We start from the raw sequence: 21,087 nt of genomic DNA, 5'->3' as shown, positions 1-21,087 counted from the left end.
CCTAACAAGCCACGGTACGATGATAATTATAGGCAAAATGGTCCTAAAGTAAAGATTCTTTTTCAATCGGTGGAAAATACCTAAAAAGTAATCGCTCGTGGAACTAAAATCAGTGGATAATAGATTTTTGTAACGGAAAAAAGTTTAAATTTGGTAGTCGCTAGGACCTCAATAAAGAGTGCTGAATGCTGAAATATGAGTGTACTGCCTATAATCGCATAACAGTCCCACATTTTGATATAACAACGGTATCCACTATCAATTGGCATCAATTTCTTTATGATGTGATAAAACTACGGACTTTGATCATGGAAATGTGAAAACAACATCAAGTCAGCTTCTCCCATATATGTCGCATATCAGTCCCATCATGAAATTTAATCGTCCAGAGTTCTACTTGTTTCAGTTCTACTTTTTGAGTTGTCATGTTTTTCGCTGATATAACAAAACATGCAACTTCAATGCAACAGATTTTAACTTTAAAAATTAGTCGAGTCTGGTCGTATCAAGCATCAAGCAATTCTTCAAAATTAGAATATAATATATTGAATAACGCCGAGGAACCTTCCCAAGAATTTCAAAACATGATACAACCAACTTTATTTTCCTCTTTACTCGCTTTTACTCATTGAACATAATATGTTTGGAGTGGATTTATCATCAGTAGCATCATCTGAAGCTTGAATTGTTTTTTTAGGTTGTTGAAACATGGATAATTTCTACAAATTTTAAACATTGACAATTTACATAGTTGAAGATGCTAATTTCAAATAACAGACTGTAGTGGTAATTTTTATACGATAGATGGAGTAGATGAAAGCATAGAGTTGATAGTTCCGTTAGAGTACAGTGTGAAGATTGTATATAGATATTAGACAAGCGAGCTAGGACAACTTTTAAGGAAGGTACAAATCGGGGGGGGGGGGACACCCCTCACCATCCCTCTCCAAAGGGGGAGTTTGGTAAAGAGAGATGAAAAAACCGATTTGTACCTTCCTTAAAAGTTGTCCTAAGCTCTCTATTCTAATATCTATATGCAATCTTCACACTGCCGTACTCTAACGGAACTATCAACTCTATGCTTTCATCTACTCCATCTATCGTATAAAAATTACCACTACAGTCTGTTATTTGAAATTAGCATCTTCAACTATGTAAATCGTTGACTTCACGTAGAAGTAATACTAAAAACATATAGTCAAAGTAAATTGACAATTTGTTTTAAACCTCTCATAACCTAATAAAATCAGAATTGGACAAATTGTCAAGAATTAATTATATGATTTGAGTAATAGCTATAATGAAGATCCGAGAGATGTCGCCACTTCAGTGGTAGGAAAATCATTTTTGCAGTATGGAGAATATCACAAAATCCACGATTTGTGACTAAACATGCTTTCATAGAAGGAAACAAATAAACGAGTGTTTACCTTATCACCATAGTAATATACTCGTGCAATTTTTGTGCATCTAAAACTGCCCATAAAGACGATAATGAATAAAAACTGAAAATTTCCATGCATTTCCAAATGGTTTCCTACCATTCCCATACATTCGAAAGTGACTGGCCCTCTGGATGTGGATGATATCAAAAACAACAAAACATGATTAATTTCGAAAGGAAATAAATGATCACTTTGAATATTCTCCAAGCATCCAGATTAAAGACTGGAACGCGCAAAAATCGTTTCTTTCAGTCAAAATTTATATCACAAAAATCTTCTTATTTTTCAATTCATATAATTAAAGGAACAAATGTCCGCTTATTCTTTTGGTTCACCAAATTCGAACTGCCGTGCCTTCCGCTTAACCCCTTCCATTAAATTATGCACAGTGGTCTCATCGACCTTATTCGCCGCCGAACGCCAGTTAGATTTAAACTGCTGCTGGTTTTCCATGGATATATTAGTTTTTTTTTTTTTAGATTCCTTTTGACCAAGGCCCAATACCGTTCGATAGGGCGGAGTTCTGGGCTGCTGGGAGGGTTGTGGTCTTTGGGTACCACAACCACGTTGTTCGCATCGTACCACTCGATTGCCTTTTTCCCATAGTGGCAGCTTGCCAAGTCCGGCCAGAACAGCACAGGTGTTGCTTTAGGAATGGTAGTAGCCGCTTTTCCAGGCACTCCTGGACGTAGATCTCTTGATTGATGGTTCCCGTAGCAGTGAAAATGCCGCTTTTTAGATCACACGTGCATATGACCTGCCAGACGAGATATTTTTTCGAAAACTTCGATAGTTTGATGGTTTTGAAAATTTCAGCCACCTTCTCTTTTCCTAATGCGGTATAAAATTCCTGTCCTGAAAGCTGCTTGAAATCCGCCTTCACATAAGTTTCGTCGTCCACGACGACACAGCCGAACTTTGTGAGCAGATTCGTATACAGCTTTCGGGACCGCTGCTTTGCCGACGTGTTTTGTTTGTAATATCAGTTCGCCGCCTTCACCTTCTTAAACGTCGAAAACCCGGCTCGTTTCTTGGCCCGCTGCACAGTAGTATGGGAGACATTGAGCTTGCCAGCGACGTCCCGGATGGAGAAGTTAGGATTCCGATTGCCGCCGTTTCCAGGCTTCCTGGCGGTCCCCGAACACTTTTAAAACGTTTTTTTTTTTTTTTCCTTTGGGTTGTTTTTTCCGTCGATCTTGTTTTCCGTGCTGAGCACCAATGCTACCGACGTGCCAGGAAGGCAGCTCCCACACCTGGACCCTACCTATCGACCCATCAACTCATGAACCGGGGACCAACGGCTTTACTTCCCATCCGAAGGAAGGCGTGATCAGAGATGTTATGCCTCAGAACATCCCGGCGGCGCCGACTGGGATTGAACCCAGGCCTGCTGGGGTGAGCATCATAGCAACTAAAGGGTGATACGGTCAAAATTTGGTCAAGGGAAAACGCGTGTAAATCGGTGAAATCGTTTATTTAAAAAATCAAATTAAATTTCTTTTTCATGTTCAATTAGTATAAAATTCAGGAAAAATATTCAGTTAGGCTTCCGCTTTTCCAAATCCGAATTGCCGGGCCTTACGCTTGACCCCTGCCATCAGATTTTGTACAGCCACCTTGTCCACCTTCTTCGCCGCAGAAAGGCCTATTGATAGCCATATACATTTTAACATCGTCAGCGTAGAATAGCCGGCATCCAGGTGGCAGTAGACACGAAAGCTCGGTGACGAAAAGCGAAAACAGAAGGGGTCTCAGATTACTTCCTTGGGGACCGCCGGAAACGTTCGTAAACACTTCAGAACGATAAGCTCCAATCTTAACGCAAAGCGAACGGTTCATATGAAGCATCCAGATACTCCAAGTTTCTCAAGCTTGCTCAAAAGAATGTTGAGGTCTACTCGGTCAAATGCCCTTGAGATCAGTGTAAACAGCGTCGATTTGTCCGCCAGAGTCCATAGTCCGAACGCAGAGCGACACGAATTCGGTCAAATTGGTTGTTGTAACTGACCGTTTTGGGTAGAATCCATGCTGAGCCGTGGAGATGTAATTTTTACAAGAGCTGAAGAGCGTCTCATTGATGATGATCTCGAATACTTTGGAGAAGCAACATAGTGATGTGTTGCCTCTGTAATTCTGGACATGCCTCTTATCGCCTTTCTTGTGGACGGGGAACATATACGAAAATTTCAAAGCCTCAGGAAATTTACTCTCCGTTAGTGACAGATTAGTGACAGATTGAATACCGTCTGGCCCGGCAGCAAACGAGAGTTTCAACCTTTGAAGAGCTAGATTGACGGTATGTTCACTGATGTGAAACGGACGGAGCTCAAATACATCTGTTGGAGAATCGCTTATAGCAATAGTGACTTGATTTGGTGAGGCCAAAGATTCATTGACCGAACTCATGAAATGTTGAGCAAAAAGGTAGCATTTCTCCGCTTCAGATTCAGCGGTTTGCTCACCGAGATGAACTGACAATGGAAAACCGACTTCGTTCATTTTGGAGTTTAGAAACCACCAGAAACGCTTTGGTGCGGTTGAACTCATGCTTCGTAATGTACCAACGATTTTGGCAGTATCTTCGTAGCGATGTAGTCCTATACCGTTTCAGTCGATGCAAGTGACCGTTAGACCACGGTGGCTTTGGTGCGGGGCGGTCAATAGGTACAAATTCAGCCATGATATCCCAAATCAATTGATTGAAACATTCAATGCCATCGTCAACACATCCAGCTAATTCTAATGGTCGCCAGTCTATACCGGAAATAGCAGCACTAATCGCAACATAGTCGGCTCGACGGAAATCCAGTGTACGATTATTTTCGGAATAATCAAAAACGATTGGCACTGGGAGGTTCCTCAATACGTCTAAAGCAGGGTGGTCTGCATTAAGAAAGATCAGAGGTTCTATGGCTTCCGAAACGGTGCATGCCAGCTTCATTAGACAGAACAAGGTCTAGAAAGCGATTTTCTAAGTAAAATTAGAGTTCACTTCTCGTAAGCCAAAATGCGCTTTTCCAAGCAAAATTTGACCTTGCTTCTCGTAATCCAAATTCGTTTGCAATTTTCCAAATAAAATTTGACTTTGCTTCTCGTAATCCAAATTCGTTTGCAATTTTCCAAATAAAATTTGACTTCGTTTCTCGTAATCCAAATTCGATTGCGCTTTTCCAAGTAAAATTAGCCTTTGTTTCTCGTAAGCCAAATTCGTTTGCGCTTTTCCAAGTAAAATTTGACCTATACGTTTCTCGTGATCCAACTTCGATTGCGCTTTTCCAAGTAAAATTTGACTTCGTAACTAACAATTACGGTTTTATGAGGATTTTGTAGGCAAATTATTTAGACTTGTAGAATGCTTTAAAACTACGATAAAAGTAGCAATGTTACTTGGGTACGTTTCTCGTGATCCAACTTCGACTGCGCTTTTCCAAGTAAAATTTGACTTGGTTTCTCGCGATCCAAATTCGACAATTTTCTAAGTAAAATTTGGCATTGCTTCTCGTAATCCAAATTCGATGGCGCTTTTCCAAGTAAAATTTGACTTCCCAAGTAACCAGGGTTCCTTCCATTCATTTCGGCTAAAAAAATGTTATATTAAATTATGGAATAATAAGATATTATGATAATAATTGGTTTGCGTAAGCAACAAGACAATATTGTGAAGTTTGTGTTTGACACATAAAACTTGCAAATTTAGCTTTGACAGAGTCACAATGAGTGGTTTTCTGATCGCCTTTTCGCGAAGAGTGAAGAGTGAAGAGTGGGTGAGATAAATGACAAAATCGCTTATTACGACTCTCATGTAGTAAAATTGGCAGGTATTACGTGTCAAACACAAACTTTACAATATTTCCTTGTTGCTTACGCAAACAAAATATTATCATAATATCTTATTGTTCCATAATTTAATAAAACATTTTTTGCCGAAATGAATGGAAGGAACCCTGCAAGTAACTATTATGTTTTATGAGGGTTTTGTAGACCATGATGTAGACTTGTAGAATACTTTAAAACCACGATAAAACTAGCAATGTTACTTGGGTACGTTTCTCGCGATCCAAATTCGTTTGCTCTTTTCCAAATAAAATTTGACTTCGCTTCTCGTGATCCAAATTCGATTGCGCTTTTCCAAGTAAAATTTGGCTTCGCTTCTCGTGATACAAATTCGATTTCAATTTTCTAAGTAAAATTTGGTTTTGCTTCTCGTAATCCAAATTCGATTGCGCTTTTCCAAGTAAAATTCGACTTCCCAAGTAACAATTATGGTGTTATGAGGGTTCTGTAGACCATGATTTAGACTTGTCGAATGCTTTAAAACCACGATAAAACTAGCAATGTTACTTGGGTACGTTTCCCGTGATCCAGCTTTGAATTTTGCAAATAAATTTTGACCTCGCTATAACAGTATTGGTGGGGCGCGAGATTATGGAATTTCTCAAAGTGGGTCGCAATCGAAAAAAGTTTGAGAACCGCTGGTGTAAGGTATACTTGTGAGTAGAATGCCAAGATAATGCAGAAACGAATTTTATGGAAATTCTGAGGTTAATTTCAAAGATATAAGTAGGAGAGCTTCAAGACTATTCCTGTTATCATTTTTAGATAATTCAAAGAACAGTTCCTAGGGAATTCTGAGGAGCATTTCAAGGAATTTACGGGACAACTGAGGAATTTAGATTATGAAGTTAATTCCATGGGAAATTTAGGAGAATAATCAGTGAATACTGAGGATAGTGTACTTCCGGAGAATTCTTTGGAAAGTTCGTAGGTAATAGAGTGAAACCAATTTGTATTTGTAGATAATTTGTAGAGAACTATGGAGCAAATTGCAACGGAATACCAAAGAGAGGTCTTCGATGCACTATGTGGAAATCTTTGAGAAAATTCTAAAGAAATTATGTGCAGCGATAACAGAAGAAACATCAAGATAAACGATTAAAAAAAACTAAATTCTGAGACTTATATTTTTTATTTGATATCTCATGCTTAGAAAAGTCTTGATTCTGATGAACTAAACAAATTCTTCGATCTGCAACCTTCAATCTAGACCATGAAAAGCTTTCAAGATTCAAATCTAAGGAAAATTTTCTAAATGGTAAGGGTTGATGCATATATTATGTCACGCTCTAAGGGGGGAGGGGGGGTCTAAGATTTTGTGACAAGCAATGCATTAGGTATAGGAAAAACGTCACGATAATTTTTTGCTCGATTTAGCGTGACATAATTAATGCATGGGCCCTAAATTACGAATTTAAAATAAATCAAGAGTCCGAGAATTTCTGGCACTCCAATATTTCATTTATTTTGATCCTAGACAAATTTTCAAAACTTTAAGATTCTGAAACTTTTAGCTATCTTAGGCTTCCTGATGAATGTGGGTGTCTTAGTGGAATACCTGTATAATGAGAGAGAGAAGGATTAGTATTTTCCATTTAATTCCACTACTTTATTTGCTTATCCTTGACAGATACGCGTATTTCGTCTACAATGTGCAGACTTCTTCAGTGTCTTGTACTAATACTCGAGTATTAGTACAAGACACTGAAGAAGTCTGCACATTGTAGACGAAATACGCGTATCTGTCAAGGATAAGCAAATAAAGTAGTGGAATTAAATGGAAAATACTAATCCTTCTCTCTCTCATTATATCTTAGGCTTAGCAATGAAGTGATAAATCCTGAAACCAAATGTCTGAAAGAATTGAATCAGAATTATCTGTAATTCAGTTATGAATAAAAATAGCTTCGTTAGAATCATTCATCTGCAACATTCTATTGAACTACCTAAACAAAAGCTGCTTTTCCAAAGATCTTCCTCTTATTTCATTTGCATATGTCCAAACAAAAATCACCGATTTTTCATGCTCTATTTCTCCTATAATTTCATCTCGGACTCGGCTCGGCAACATCTGGTCCACCATCCGACAACGATGACCAAAACAACAATGACCTCAACCAAAACACCAACGCCTGGCCTGCAGATCGTATGGAAAAACATTCACTTTCTGGTGTGGGACCTGGGCGGTCAGCAGAGTTTACGGGCAGCTTGGAGCACGTATTACACAAACACAGAGGTAAGTAAGGCTTCCTCGTCCACTGGATGCACCGCACCGTGCGTCTTTGGAATTGGTTTCACGTGTTCTCGTCAAGTCTGGTGCGGACGACACGCTCTTTAAATTACCTACCATACCAAGCTGTATTATGCGTTGATGCACACGAGTAATCCAAAAGAAGACAAACATGTGCCTTTTGTGTTTATTTTTGTTTTGGGTTCTTGGTGTCTCCTCCCGCGCAGGTCGTGTGTCTTAACAGCAGCAGCAACAGTCCATGTCGCGCCAGTTCCATTCGGGGTTTATTTTTAAACAAACATGTGCGCTCGTTACATGCAACTAGAAAGCAACAACTACCTACTGTTCAGTGTTTTGTAAACAAAATTTTATCATGTTTTTCTTTCCTCTGCCTTTTCCTTCTTCTTCTTCGGTCCGTATGAATGAATTCACCGTCACGACCCGGCGGCTCTGCAACAGTTTATCATAATGGTAATAGATTCGACAGACCGGGAGCGGTTAGCGGTGACGAGGGAAGAACTGTACAAAATGTTGCAGCATGAAGACTTAACCAAGGCTAGTTTGCTAGTGTATGCCAATAAGCAGGTGAGATCGTAAATGAAATATAAAAGTGAAAGGTTGATTTCGATAACTGATCTTGTTTTCTTTTAGGATTTAAAAGAATCGATGAGTGCAGCTGAAATTTCCAAACAGTTAGACTTGACCTCAATCAAGAAGCACCAGTGGCACATACAGTCCTGTTGTGCGCTAACGGGCGAAGGGTAAGTTTTGAATATGTTTTGAAATCGAGTGCTGGTCGTTCGACATTTGAAAAGCTTCAAAAGGAAAGTCCTGTGGAGTTACAGAAGAAATATTTTTTCAGTGCGAATTGTGTTTATCTTCCCTTTAATCTTGAGTTTACATAGTGCATCAGAGATTAACTTGACCTGCTTTTAATTGATGCCCATTCTTTTTCTCAGACCGGTTCAGTACAGTTTGCACCTTCGCATCTGCTGCACCGTAACTATTCAGTTGGTTGGCATTCGTCAAACAAAAGGGCGTAATAACTATGCAATTTTCAGAAGGTTTTGACGACAAAAAGGTGCTGTTCATAAATCACGTAGAAAGTTTTTGTTAGAGGTTTTAAACCCTTCCTCCTCCTGCGTAAACAATCCTCAAAACATTTTTTTTTTAAATTTGTATGGACACATCCAGACTGTCTGCGTGGTTTATGAACAGCCCCTAATGCCTTAAACGTCAAAATTATCTTAAAATCGCAGGGTTGCAACAACCTGGAATTTCGCCACCAATCCGGGTTTTTTTTTCGGAAACAATGTTCAATCGAGTTTATGAATCTGTTTCTTTTGTGTTGCTTGTTGATTAATTATATTTCCAAGTTCCAGAGTCATTAAAGTCCATGGACTTATTTTTTTTTGTAAATCTAAAAAATCCTTAAAAAGTTTCAGTATTTTCTAAATTTTTACATGTCCGAGAATAAGATTTCTTAAATTTGTTAGAGATCTTCAAAAGTCCCAGAATATTGAATTTTTTTTAGTTCAGTGTTAGTTAATCTTGACAGCTTATCATAGACCGAGTTTTGGAAATTGTTGACCTAGATGGTGGAAACTTTTTTAATACCGTGGACAAACGGAAATTTTGCTGAGATCTCAGCAGACCATGTATGACTGAAAAAATTCTCATTTCTTATTGAACACCCGTTAATAAATTATCATACCAAAGCTTGATGTTAGATAGCATTTCCAACCAACTCTGATTTCACAAGTATTTTATGGATAATTTTAAGGTGAATTTCGAGGATAGTTCCAACAACATTTTGAGGATAATTTCTAAGGAATTCTGATGAGATTCCAAGGATATTCCGGTTATAGTTTTTTTATGAAATACAAAAGAGAGTTCCAAGAAAATTATGAGGAGCATTTCAAATAATTAATAGAAATTCTGAGCAGAACTAAAAAGTAATACTGAGTGCTTGCTGAGGAGAACTCCAGGTGATTTTTTCAGGAGTATTTTGGGGGGAATTGCTTGAATTATTAATCATATGAATAGCATTGCAAAGTAAATTCAGAGAGTTTTCTGCAGAAGATTTTCAAGAGTACCTATAATAGATGAAATTATAAGAGAATCAAATTTTACCATAACAAATTTCGGTATCCTGAACACAAAAAGGATTAAAATTAAAGGTTAGGGAAAAATAAATGGAAATTCTAAGACTAAGATTTTTTAAGATGTCATGCTTAAAAAATATAAGATCCAAGACTTGAAAAAATCTTCAAGGTTCAGGGTGTTTTATTTAAAATTAAATATTCCTGACATGGTTGGGGATTAGGGAGATCATTAGGGAACGGGAGAAGTTTTCAGGTTCCAAAACTAGTAAATATATTTGAAATTCCGAACTTTGAAATTTAAGGTTTCGAACTTGAAATTAATCAAATGGCTGAGACTTCATTCTTATAAGTCGAGGACTTTGACACTTTGAAAAGTTTATAAATTTTGGACTTAGAGTTCGAAACTTGTAGGCCTTGAAATTTTATAAGATCTTTGCCTTAAGTAAATGTTAAACTTCGACTTTAAATGGTTTTAGACTTTAAAGACTAGTTTTACAGTCTCTGAAAACTGATTATCTTGTCTTGAAATCGTTTGTGGCAACTAAGTTGTTTTTAAAAATACCAAATTTTTTAACGCAATCAGACAACAGCTTATAAACATGGAAATTATCCGAAAAGATTTCTGGAAGACTCAGGAAATTTTATTTAATCAAATGAGTAGACACCCTTTATAAGAGCCAGCTAAAACGTTACTTCAATTTCATTAAATAAATTCACAAGAGAAGACGACGAAGGCATAAGAAGCTCCGATAAATTCAAATAATATTGTAGGATAAACAACAGAGATATAACATCAAGATTAAAGATGGTTTCAACTTACTGATTTGTTACAATTTGTCAGCATCAGTTAGATTAACTTTGACATAAAGATATGTTAACTGTCATAATACCAAACCTGCAAAAAGCGTGGCGATGAAGTGACACAGCACGCCTGTCCCGTTGCCGTGAAGCGAGCTTTTGCAGGTTTCAATTGGGTTGTTTAACTTCGAAAAATATATCGATTTTTATACATCATCTGATAGAGCTTTGTTTTCTGAGAACAACGACATTTTTATCGATCCCGTAGACATTTATCTCGATTTTTAAATCAAAATTTAAATTTTTGATCGTTGACACTAAATCTATTAGTTGACAGCTAGCTCCCATACAAAGTCCCACCAAGGGGCGCAAAGATGGTGATTTTTGCTAATGTAATTGTACTTATTTAAAATAGTTCCAGTGTACCAAAATTGATGAAATTTAGGGTTTCGGTTCCATTTTTAATGCAGATAACGAATATGTACTTACCTCAATACCCCTAAACAAACCAATTGGGTTCTTTAAGGGTATTGAGGTAAATGCATATTCGTAATCTGCATTAAAAATGGAACCCAAACCCAAAATTTCATCAATTTTGGTACACTTGAACTATTTTAAATAAGAACGATTACATTTGCAAAAATCACCTTATTAGCGCCCCTCGGTGTCACTTTATATGGGAGCGAGCTGTCAGTTTGTTAGTTTAGTGCCAAACAGTGAAGTTATTATTTTGCTTTAAATCTTGATTTAAAAATCGAGATGAAAGTGTGTAGGTTCGAAAAAAATATCGTTGTGCTCAGAAAACGAAGCTCTTTCAGATGATATATAAAAACCGATATATTTTTCAAAATGGAAGAACCCAATTGCAATATTGTATTTCAATTGAATACTGCAGATTTCAATTCCAATATAAAAGTTTAAAGTGTAAGCATCTTAATCATTCTGTACTTCAGTACCCGCAAAGTGGAAACGGACATGGAATGAGCGCATTTCTTCCATTTTGCCCGCATTTACTGGATGTCCTTAACTGCCCCGCCGCTTCGTCGAAGTCGCTGCTTTTAAATTGCCCAGTATTTTTCGATTGGTCTAAATTCCGGGCATTTCGGAGGATTCATTAGCTTGAGGACAAAAGCGATCTTGTTGGCAGCATACCACTCCAGAACCACCTTGGAGTAGTGGCAGCTGGCCAAATCGGGCCAAAAGATGACTTTGACCCTAGGCTTGCGGATGAACGGCAATACACGCTTTTCAGGCATTCTTCGATGTACACTTGGGATGTCATCGTAGAGGATGTGACAAATGGTTCCGTTTTCAGGCCACAACCGCAAATCGCTTGCCAAATCATGGCCTTCTTCGCGAACTTTTCGGCAAACGCAAACTTGAATCTTCCCGGGACATCCCCACGTCCAGTTGCGATGTAAACTTTTTGTCCGGGAAGGTGCTTAAAATCGAGTTTGACGTATGTTTCGTCATCGATCAAAGTGCAGCCCTTGTGTTTCGTCAAAACACGGTCTTGCACGCTTTTTGGCCATGGAGTTCTGCTTCATGTGCCGGTGCTGATGTTTACTGGCTTTGTACGACTTGTATCCTTCCCTGGCAAGGATGTTCCGCACCGTTTGAAAGTTGACATTGTACCTTCTGGCCACATCTCGGATCGAAAGAGCTCCTTTCCACATTCAGGGTTTCGGCATCTTCAGCACTTTAGCCAGCTTGGAACCGGACCACTCCGGATTTTCCAGGTGTTTGTGCACAATATTTTTTTCTTCTTTGGAGTTCCATTTGACTGCTTCTTTGATCAAACTTGCACCAGTTGTTCTCTATAAAAGTGTAAACAAACCATTGTCAAAGATTTTCGATTCCCAACAGTAGAGGCGTGCTAGCGGCGCACGAGGGGCGTGCCAATTTATTTCTATGCAGCCTTTGGCCTACGCTTTTAGGAATTTCTCCGTAGGCGAATGAGTAAAAGTTACTCACTCTCTGAGTAAGATTCGTTTTCAGTGCCTTAACATTAATTCCGCATTTTTTGTGATAGCAGTCCCTTCCGCAATTTTCGCGACATTTTTTAATGTTTCCGCGATTTTCACGACTTTAAGTTCAAATCCAAACAGGCTGCTGACGGAATCACTAATATTTTTATTTTCAATTCCGTGATATAGACATCCAAGACCGTTATTTTCAAATTTGTCCAGGTTATGAAATTTCAATTTTTTCCCTTTCCTGTGATCGCGAAATTGCCATAGACTCATCCCCAATTTTCAGTGGTTTCGAAAAGAAATGCTAGATCCAATATTCTGGCTATTTTACTTCTTGATCTTGAAAGGTTTCCAAGCCAAAGATGCAAGGGGTAACTCGCTCTGCCACCTTGTGACTGTGCTGATTGTGTTTCATGTGTCTTTTTGGGTGTCGAATGATGTTTCTGTGTCGAACGAGCTGTCAGAACGTCAAGCGGTAACCATACAATGTTTACTGGCAACCATGACCTCCACAACGCTGAAAATGCCATCGTAATTGTTCATTGGCGTTGACGGTGTCTCTGTAGCTCTTTACTCCTATGGTAAAATCCAATAGCAAACGTCAGACTGTGCGTGATGCATTGCGGACTTTGAACTATCCTTTAACTGCACCGAAAATTCCCATAAGATGCTGGCTGTAGCCGATCACTAGATCGTTTGAGTCGACCCGATGACAGCAACCAGAGGATGTATGATTTTCTGATATTAAGCAATATTCCAGTTAGATGTAGGCGGAAGGTGCAAGGAGTGCCATCAGGAACGTGGTGACACATCAGCTCATAAATTATTAAAAATGCACAGAGCCTGCGGCAGAAAAATAGCTTATAGGCTTTTTCACTAGAGTGAAAAGGTAAGGAACAAGCCCTTATGATTTACGCATATCAGTTGCTTATATGATTTGCCAATAAGAATAAAGAGTAACACATTCGTCGCAGACGCTAAACTAATGTTTATAAACATAAAAATCGAATGTTAACAGTCATGGAAGTGATGCCAGAATTAATAGAAAATTTTGGTGAAAGTGTGTTTGGAGTGTGTCGAACTGTGTTTTTGTAGTGTTAAAAACAAGGTGGCAGAGTGAGTTACCCCTTGCTTAACTCATACAATGTATGAGGAGATTTGAAGTATTAGATTGTAGATTTGAAGAAACCCTAACGCTGCATACTTTCATTAGAAAAATTGTCTTTTGAAGATACCTATGTAGGAAAAATATGAAAGGATCATATTATAACCATCAGGGCTCTACATTTTCGAAGCTCTAAAATGAACTCGTGTTTTTTTTCTCTCATACATACGTGTTCGACGCTTCATTTCTATAACGCCTAGCTAGACTATCAGCAAGAAACGAAAATAAAAAAGCAGGACGCTTAGAAGGAAAGGCTGGCTGTGGAACTTCTCGTCGTTGCTTTGCTCATCGCTTTCAATGTAACTAACGTCGATTTTCTAGTTAAACGAACCTCATTATGGCTTTCAATCCCCTTTCACGAACACTCTATCACCGCTCTTTCAATTTGTTTAAAATGCGTTATGTCCCGTTTTTGATCATTTTTTTTTAAAATAAATATATGGATGGAAGATAAATTGAAAATATTACGTGTAATCTTCACGTATTTTCACGTGAGAAATGCTTTAAATGTGTTATTTCATTTTCCGTCATATACGTCATGAAACCTCTGTTGATGTGTTTCATGAAAGAGAAAACTATCAAAGTCGAGCGCTCTTTCGCTCATCCGTTTCACCGAAGCTTGAAAGGAAGACCAATGGAGTGACGGGAGAAAGAGAGACAAGCGATTGAACATTTGTTTGTGCACGCCGACTGAGGTTCTAGAATGCTGCGAAGCTGTTTGACATTAACAGAAAAAGAAAGCCAGCAGTCTCTTCGTCGCATCGATTTGGTCGATTGAAGCTGATATTGTGACGCCCTGATAACCATATACTTTACCTAGATCATTACCGCATTTCAAGCTTATTGCATATCGCATATTAGCTTATTGCGTGCTCTCAACTTAGTGTTCTAGATGCACTTCCACAGCTATTAATTGAGAGCTTTCGATGCCTGTACCATTTTTGCATTGGTATAATTGTGTGGCAAGTCCAACCCTTAGATCAAAGGGTGTTACCATCAATATTTTGTCGATTTAAACTTGGCGCATTTCTTTTAATCGAGCATTTAAGAAACCTGACCATCCCTCATTTTGTAGGTGTGTGCGTTCGTGCGTTGATTTTGACACTTGCTCTTCAGTTATCAAATGGCTCTTGCTTGTCGCAAGTTAAAAAAGAAATTTGATTTTTTTAAATAAAAAGTAAGAGATTGTATCCAAGACACGACCGTTGATTTAACGTAGGATTACGTGCTCGGTATCAATATTCGGCGACTGTGTTAGGGAAATCACTTTTTCCCATCACGGAATCGCCTTGTTTTCTGATGACTAAATTACGCATTTTCGTGCACGAAACGCACGGAATTTTTGGTATAATCAATAGATAATAAAAAAAACTAAAATTCACTAGAGAAATTTCTTGCTAAAACTTTCCAATCGCAAAATATTCGGAATCAATCAATATAAATTCGAGTTTTTTTTTGCTTTTTTTCTAGCGTCCTGGAGAAAATCCTACCTTAATTCGAAGTGTTTCTGATTAATTGGCAAGGTCATGTGGTATTCGGTCATTGCTAGAATTTTTATGTACCACTTCAATACTGTTACGCATTTTATCACACACGTTTGGTTGCTGGGTACATTATCAAATAGCTGTGGGGGTGATGTGACTGGCAGCAAGACGAGTGAACGTTCAATTAAAATTAACTCTTAAGCAACAATAATTTATGGTGGTCATGTTGTGATGGTTGAGTAATGCAGAGCTATTAGGGTGTTCAACACGGATGAGGCTGGCGAGCTTTACGGTGTTTGGAACGAGGGTGACGCGCTTGGCATAGATTGCCCACAGCGACTCACAATGAGCAACTGAATCCAATCAGTAGCGGTGCGGCTTCTTCCTTCTTCTTCGGTGAATCGAAGGCTCTTGAGAGCAGCCTTGATCGCTAGCAGCTTGCGGAGAGCTTTTCGTTGTGTACTGGAGAAAAATGTACAACGCCACGCGCCGCAAGCACTGCTGTTGCTGCTGCTAATGATGATCGGAGCACCACTCACCATACGCGGTGATTGAATGAACACCGTTTGGCGAGACCGGATGGAATTCGATTTGAAATCTGTGTTAGGGTAAGCGCTTTTCGCAGGCAATCGGTGATAATTTTTATTATCATAGGAACATTTGAACATTCGTGCAGAATTTAAATTCATGATCTCTGGATCAAAATCAGTCAGGTATTCAAAGTTCTGTAAATTGTCCTCGTGTTCAGATCTGATGATCCAATGGCCCAATTAGAAGTGGGACGATGGCCTCATCGACGATACATGTCAAGTCTAAGTATCTTCTTCTTCTTCTTCTTCTTCTTCTTCGCATTTCAAGCTTTTTGCTTATGGCATATTAGCTTATTGCGTGCTCTCAACTTAGTGTTCTAGATGCACTTCCACATTTATTGATTGAGAGCTTTCGATGCCTGCTACCATTTTTGCATTAGTATAATTGTGTGGCAAGTCCAATCATACTTCTATGCCCAGGGAGGAGAAATTTTCCGACCCGAAAAATTCCTAGACCGGACCGGGACTAGTCACCTCCAGCATGGTCTTGCTTTGTAGCTGCGCCTTTACCGACTGAGCTAAGGGAGGCCCCTAGTCCAAGCATCTGCGTAGAATTTATTTGCATCTTCTTGTATTCTAAAGAACGACCCAAATAACAATTTTAGCTGCAGATTAGCTTACTAGTATATAGGTACCAATTTGCTTAAGATGATCTGCAGTTAAAATTGTTTGTTGGGAGGATTGGCGGAATCCTTCCATTTAACGATTTAGGGACACAAATCTCACTATCCCGATGTCATGCAGATTTGAAGAAAATTAAACTTGGTTCCTTTTAGCATACTTTAACTATTTTTTTGTATTACTTCAGCGTGAAGATGCTAATTTCAAATAACAGACTAAAGTGGTAATTTTTATACGATAGATGAAGAGACGAAAGTATAGAGTTGATCGTTCCGTTAGATTAGGGCTGTGTGAAAATTGTTATATAGAGAGTAGAAAGCGAGCAAGGCCAACTTTTAGGAAGGTACAAATCAGTTTGATCATCTCTCTTTACCAAACTCCCCCGTTGGAGAGGGATGGTGAGGGGTATCCCCCCGCCACCACTGGCTCATCACATCGTCGGTACATGAGCAAGTCGGGGATACCCCTCACCAGCCCTCTCCAACGGGGGAGTTTGGTAAAGAGAGATGATCAAACCGATTTGTACCTTCCTAAAAGTTGTCCTTGCCCGCTTTCTACTCTCTATATACAATTTTCACACTGCCCTACTCTAACGGAACTATCAACTCTATACTTTCGTCTCTTCATCTATCCCTTAAGCATAGTTAAAACTGCAAGCTGAGAAAAACGCTGTTTAAGATTTTTTTCTCTACGGGCCCTTATGGATGGGACAACATAGTTTTGGTATTTTTCGCGACAATTTCTGAACAAAGTAGGAAACTTTTCGTGTGCAATGTAAAGTGCTGGTACTTGACAATCGGTTACAATATATAACTCATTTTCGCCAAAAATGCTAATAGGACTGTTATGCCGCACAGGGCAGTACATACCTATCTCAAATTAGGCGTATGGGCTCTATAAATAATGTGAGATCATAGATCATTTGGAGAGCCTGGAATATCTTCTAACCTAAATGATGAGAATAAACTCAATAAAACTGATTAGATCAGGTTCATGATGACCTTGAAGATCGTCCAGGATGATTTGTAGAATCTAGATCATCTGATATACCAAACATGGATCGTTAGTAATTTAAAAGCACATGTACTTCATGGATCTTCTTGGACATATTTCGCAACTACAGACATTGTCCCACTGGACTGATGCAAAATTTAATATTTTTGCTCCACAGTGCTTAAACGGTTCCGAATTGGGTTCTGCTTAGCCTCCCAAAGTTTGAACTACTTAAGTAAAAAACTGACTTGGCACAAACCATTTCACGTTTATATGGGAATTACTATGGGAAAACTTATGTTTTTGTTCATATCTATCTAACAATTCACCACATCACAATGCTTTCAAAAATGATAGCAGTGATTGTAGCAAATTTTCCCAGCTACAACTTGGTTGAAAACCACTTTTCAATCAAATGTAAGGAACAAAAGTTATTAATGATTCAAGTTACTGATGTCTTATCATTATGCTCATTCAACTGTTCAACAGGCAACATTGGTACCAGAAACACAAGAATAGAGCACAAATATCATGGCTCCTATGTCACACTGCAGAATACAGTGTTGCCTACCGAACAGATTGGTTGATTGATTGATTTATCTTTATTTAGGAGGCTTTCAGCCTGAGGCTGGTTCGCCTCCAAGCCTACAGAACAGCTGCTTGATCATGCCATAAGATTATCAATCTCTTAAAAAAAGTTTAGTTTTCCCATAGTAATTTCCATATAAACATCTAATAGTATGTGCCAAGTCAGTTTCTTACCAAATGGGTTTAAATTTTGGGAGGCTAATCAGAAACTTATTTGAAACCGTTTGAGCACTGTGGAGCGAAAATTTCAAATTTTGCATCAGTCTATTGACCCACTCGTGGTTGGTCTAATAGATTATTTGATCTGAACTCAAAGGAACAAGTTTAGTGGTGCTTTCTGATCTTAAATCCAAGATTTCTAGATCAATGGACATCAAGCACTTACTCATTTTTAGTTACTCTGCTTAATACGCAGAAATCTTCCAATGTATAGAAAATTATTAACATATATTAACTAATAAGAATTTGTAAAACTGTTTTCATTGTAAAAAAATAGGTTTATGATTAACCCTTTTTAGGCGATCGCCGTTTTTGGCCTGTTTTGTGCAATAATTTTCATAAATACGAACCAATTCAGTGCCAACATTTCAAAGGGGCGTAATTGCTTTTGTAAACAATGACTTTAGCCATCAATTTCTCGCGAATGAAATCTTACCTCTTCAAAATAACAATGCTAGCTGGTAGAGGAAACATTCCTCTACCTACTGGTGTCATTATTTTTCATGAGTGAGCTTTTATTCGCGAGAAATCGATGGCTAAAGCCATTGTTTACAAATGCAATTACGCTCCTTTGAAATGTTGGCACTGAATTATCATTCACTTTGCCTCCACTCCCTGTCTACCTAATACTTCTTCTAGGGTTGAATTAAAAATGCCGACATCCAGGCCAATATCGTAATATGTACACTCTTTTTGTTTTTTGGTTTAATTAGTGATTGAACTTGAGCTTGACTCACCGCCCGTAGTTGCTTCTCAATTAATGCACCTCAGAATGCAGTTCAATTAGGTAGATGAAATTGATGAATAAAAAACGACCAGCTAAATTGTCCACTACGAAATCCCAAACAATAATAAAACCCTTTAATCTAATCGAACCCCACCCCACTGTCGTTTCAGACTCTACCAGGGCTTGGAATGGATAGCTCAGAGGATCAAAAAGAAATGACACCTACCGGAGTAAACAGGGGTAAGTCGTGTTTTTCGTTTCCGTTTCACCGTTGTCCGGTCGGTCAGCAGAATGCTGATGCTGATGGCCACCCGGGGTGCAAACAACAAGTGAGAGTTTTAGTTGATAATCAAATTTAGTTCTTAAACCTGTATACACACTACGAAAATGAAAACTAGAAAAAATGCGAAAACAAACAAAAAAAAAAAGAAGTAAGAAATGACAGTAACAAGAGCTCACTGTTTGTTGGCGGGATCGAAAAATCGAATTTCGATCACCTAGCGCATTGTCGACTGCTGTATGATACATAAGATAACACTGATACTGAGTGTGTACGAGATTCTCTCCCCAGAGCTCGTATTCACCGCTACTCCTCTTCTCGTTTGTAAAAGACGTAAGAAAAAAGGTAAATCTACTAATCAATGGAGAAAATTACAGAAAATAACACAAAGTGAACCTGATGGGAAATATTTTAAGCTTTAGAACAGATAACGAGAGAGAATGAGAGGAGAACGTGAATCCCGGTTGTTCCCCTACTAGATTCTCCCGCAGACCTAGTGATAAGTGTTTTATTTCTGATTTATTATTTAAACCGATGTGAAGCAACAGAAAATCATTCAAAAGTAGAGAACAAACAAAGCTAAATGAAAGGAAAAAAGAGATATACTTACATTATTAGTTAATATAAAAAATGATCTAAAACAAAAGCAGGCGTGTCATTCTAATATCACACTTTCCTTTGGTTTGAAATTTGAGGCAAGCTTGTTGCGACTGTGAAATGTTTCCAAGGGTTGGTGAGTTTTTTTTTCGTTTGACATATAGATGTCGCCGTCGGAAGCACCAATGGAAAGCTTTTACAGTGCAGGGGTGATTTTACCAACCTGTTGAATATGGATTCGAATAAAAAAAATCATAAACGGAAACGTATTCCATGATTGCTCATAGATAAAAATTGCGAAATGTCAAATTAATAGCGATGGGAAGCGAACAAACGGCTGAAACCTTGCACTAATTTATAGTGCATCAGTGCAGCAGCGATAAGATATCACACGGATAGTTTCATTTCCACGAAATAACAAAAAAATAATGGAAACAACCGCAGCAAAACAGCAGCGGTGCAGTTGATAAGACTCCGCAGACCTGTGGCGGGGACGACTTTGCGTTATCAATGCACCAACTATCTGCCAATCTGCCTATCAATAAGCAATTTGTCCGCGTGTTTTGCGGTGTAGAAAAAGTGCATCAGAAAACTAATAATGCAATTTTTTATCGCGCAACTGCTGATAAGGATAAATACCTCACTATGCCAGGTGCTGGATTGAAAAAAAAGGGTTGTCTGCACCAGGCGTAGTGCAGAGTTTTTCTTCTCTGTTTTTTACGTATCGTATGTATGTGATATAAAAGATGCGTTAACATTGCATTGAATAACAACTTTACTGCACTGCTTCAGAAGCAGTAAATTGGCAAGTTCATTAATTTTATTTTGTTTGTCTAATTTACGACCCTGTTGTCGATCCTTGATACTGATATATTAACCGTAGCAGGAACCGTATATACAACACTCTGCAATTACGTTCGACCTTTAATATAATAATTCTTACAAGAAATCGCTTAAGTTTATCTTCGTAATTTTCATTAGAATTTCCAGGAACATCCTTATGATTTCACTTAGTAGAGGTAAGAGGGACATAGTGAACAGGTGGGGCATAGTGAGCATCCCGTGCACCAGCTTGGACTTCCGGCCGTTCGGAACAAATTTATTGGTGGTAGGATCAATATCATAATTATATTGAACCTACTACCAGTTGATTTGTTTCATACAGCTAGAGATCCAGGGCGAAACCTATAACCTTTAAGGTTGGATTCTCGACAAAACTGCCTTGGAATTATACTCAGAATTCCCTGTCCAACGATGAGGGGCTCGTTGATGATTTTCAAGTGATGCTATGATTTTTTTTTGCAATTTGTTAAAATTGTAGTTTTTCTCCAGTTTATTGATTTGAAAGGTTCAAGCGGGTTAATTTCACGGAGCCGTACATTGTAGTTTTATCATAATTATGATGTTAGCATTTCAATAAAACAGTAATTTTAAATTC

At 38.3% G+C, this 21,087-nt stretch overlaps 1 protein-coding gene across 1 annotated transcript in view; it reads left to right on the top strand.

Moving 5' to 3' along the window:
* Positions 1–19,476, top strand: part of Arl5 (ADP-ribosylation factor-like 5) — a 53,948-nt gene extending 34,472 nt beyond the window's left edge. The window contains exons 3-6 of the mRNA XM_065226201.1: positions 7,423–7,515; positions 7,969–8,094; positions 8,161–8,270; positions 18,943–19,476. Coding sequence (XP_065082273.1) covers positions 7,423–7,515; positions 7,969–8,094; positions 8,161–8,270; positions 18,943–18,991 — 378 coding nt within the window. The 3' untranslated portion in view covers positions 18,992–19,476. The remainder of the gene's footprint in view (positions 1–7,422; positions 7,516–7,968; positions 8,095–8,160; positions 8,271–18,942) is intronic.
* Positions 19,477–21,087: the final 1,611 nt, after the last annotated feature.

The sequence above is a fragment of the Ochlerotatus camptorhynchus genome, unplaced genomic scaffold (genome assembly GCF_037179485.1).
Source record: "Ochlerotatus camptorhynchus isolate MF236.1 unplaced genomic scaffold, CSIRO-AGI_Acam_v1.1 ptg000246l, whole genome shotgun sequence".
In the NCBI taxonomy this organism is placed as follows: Eukaryota; Metazoa; Arthropoda; class Insecta; order Diptera; family Culicidae; genus Ochlerotatus; species Ochlerotatus camptorhynchus.
This window is presented reverse-complemented; position numbering and strand designations above follow the sequence as displayed.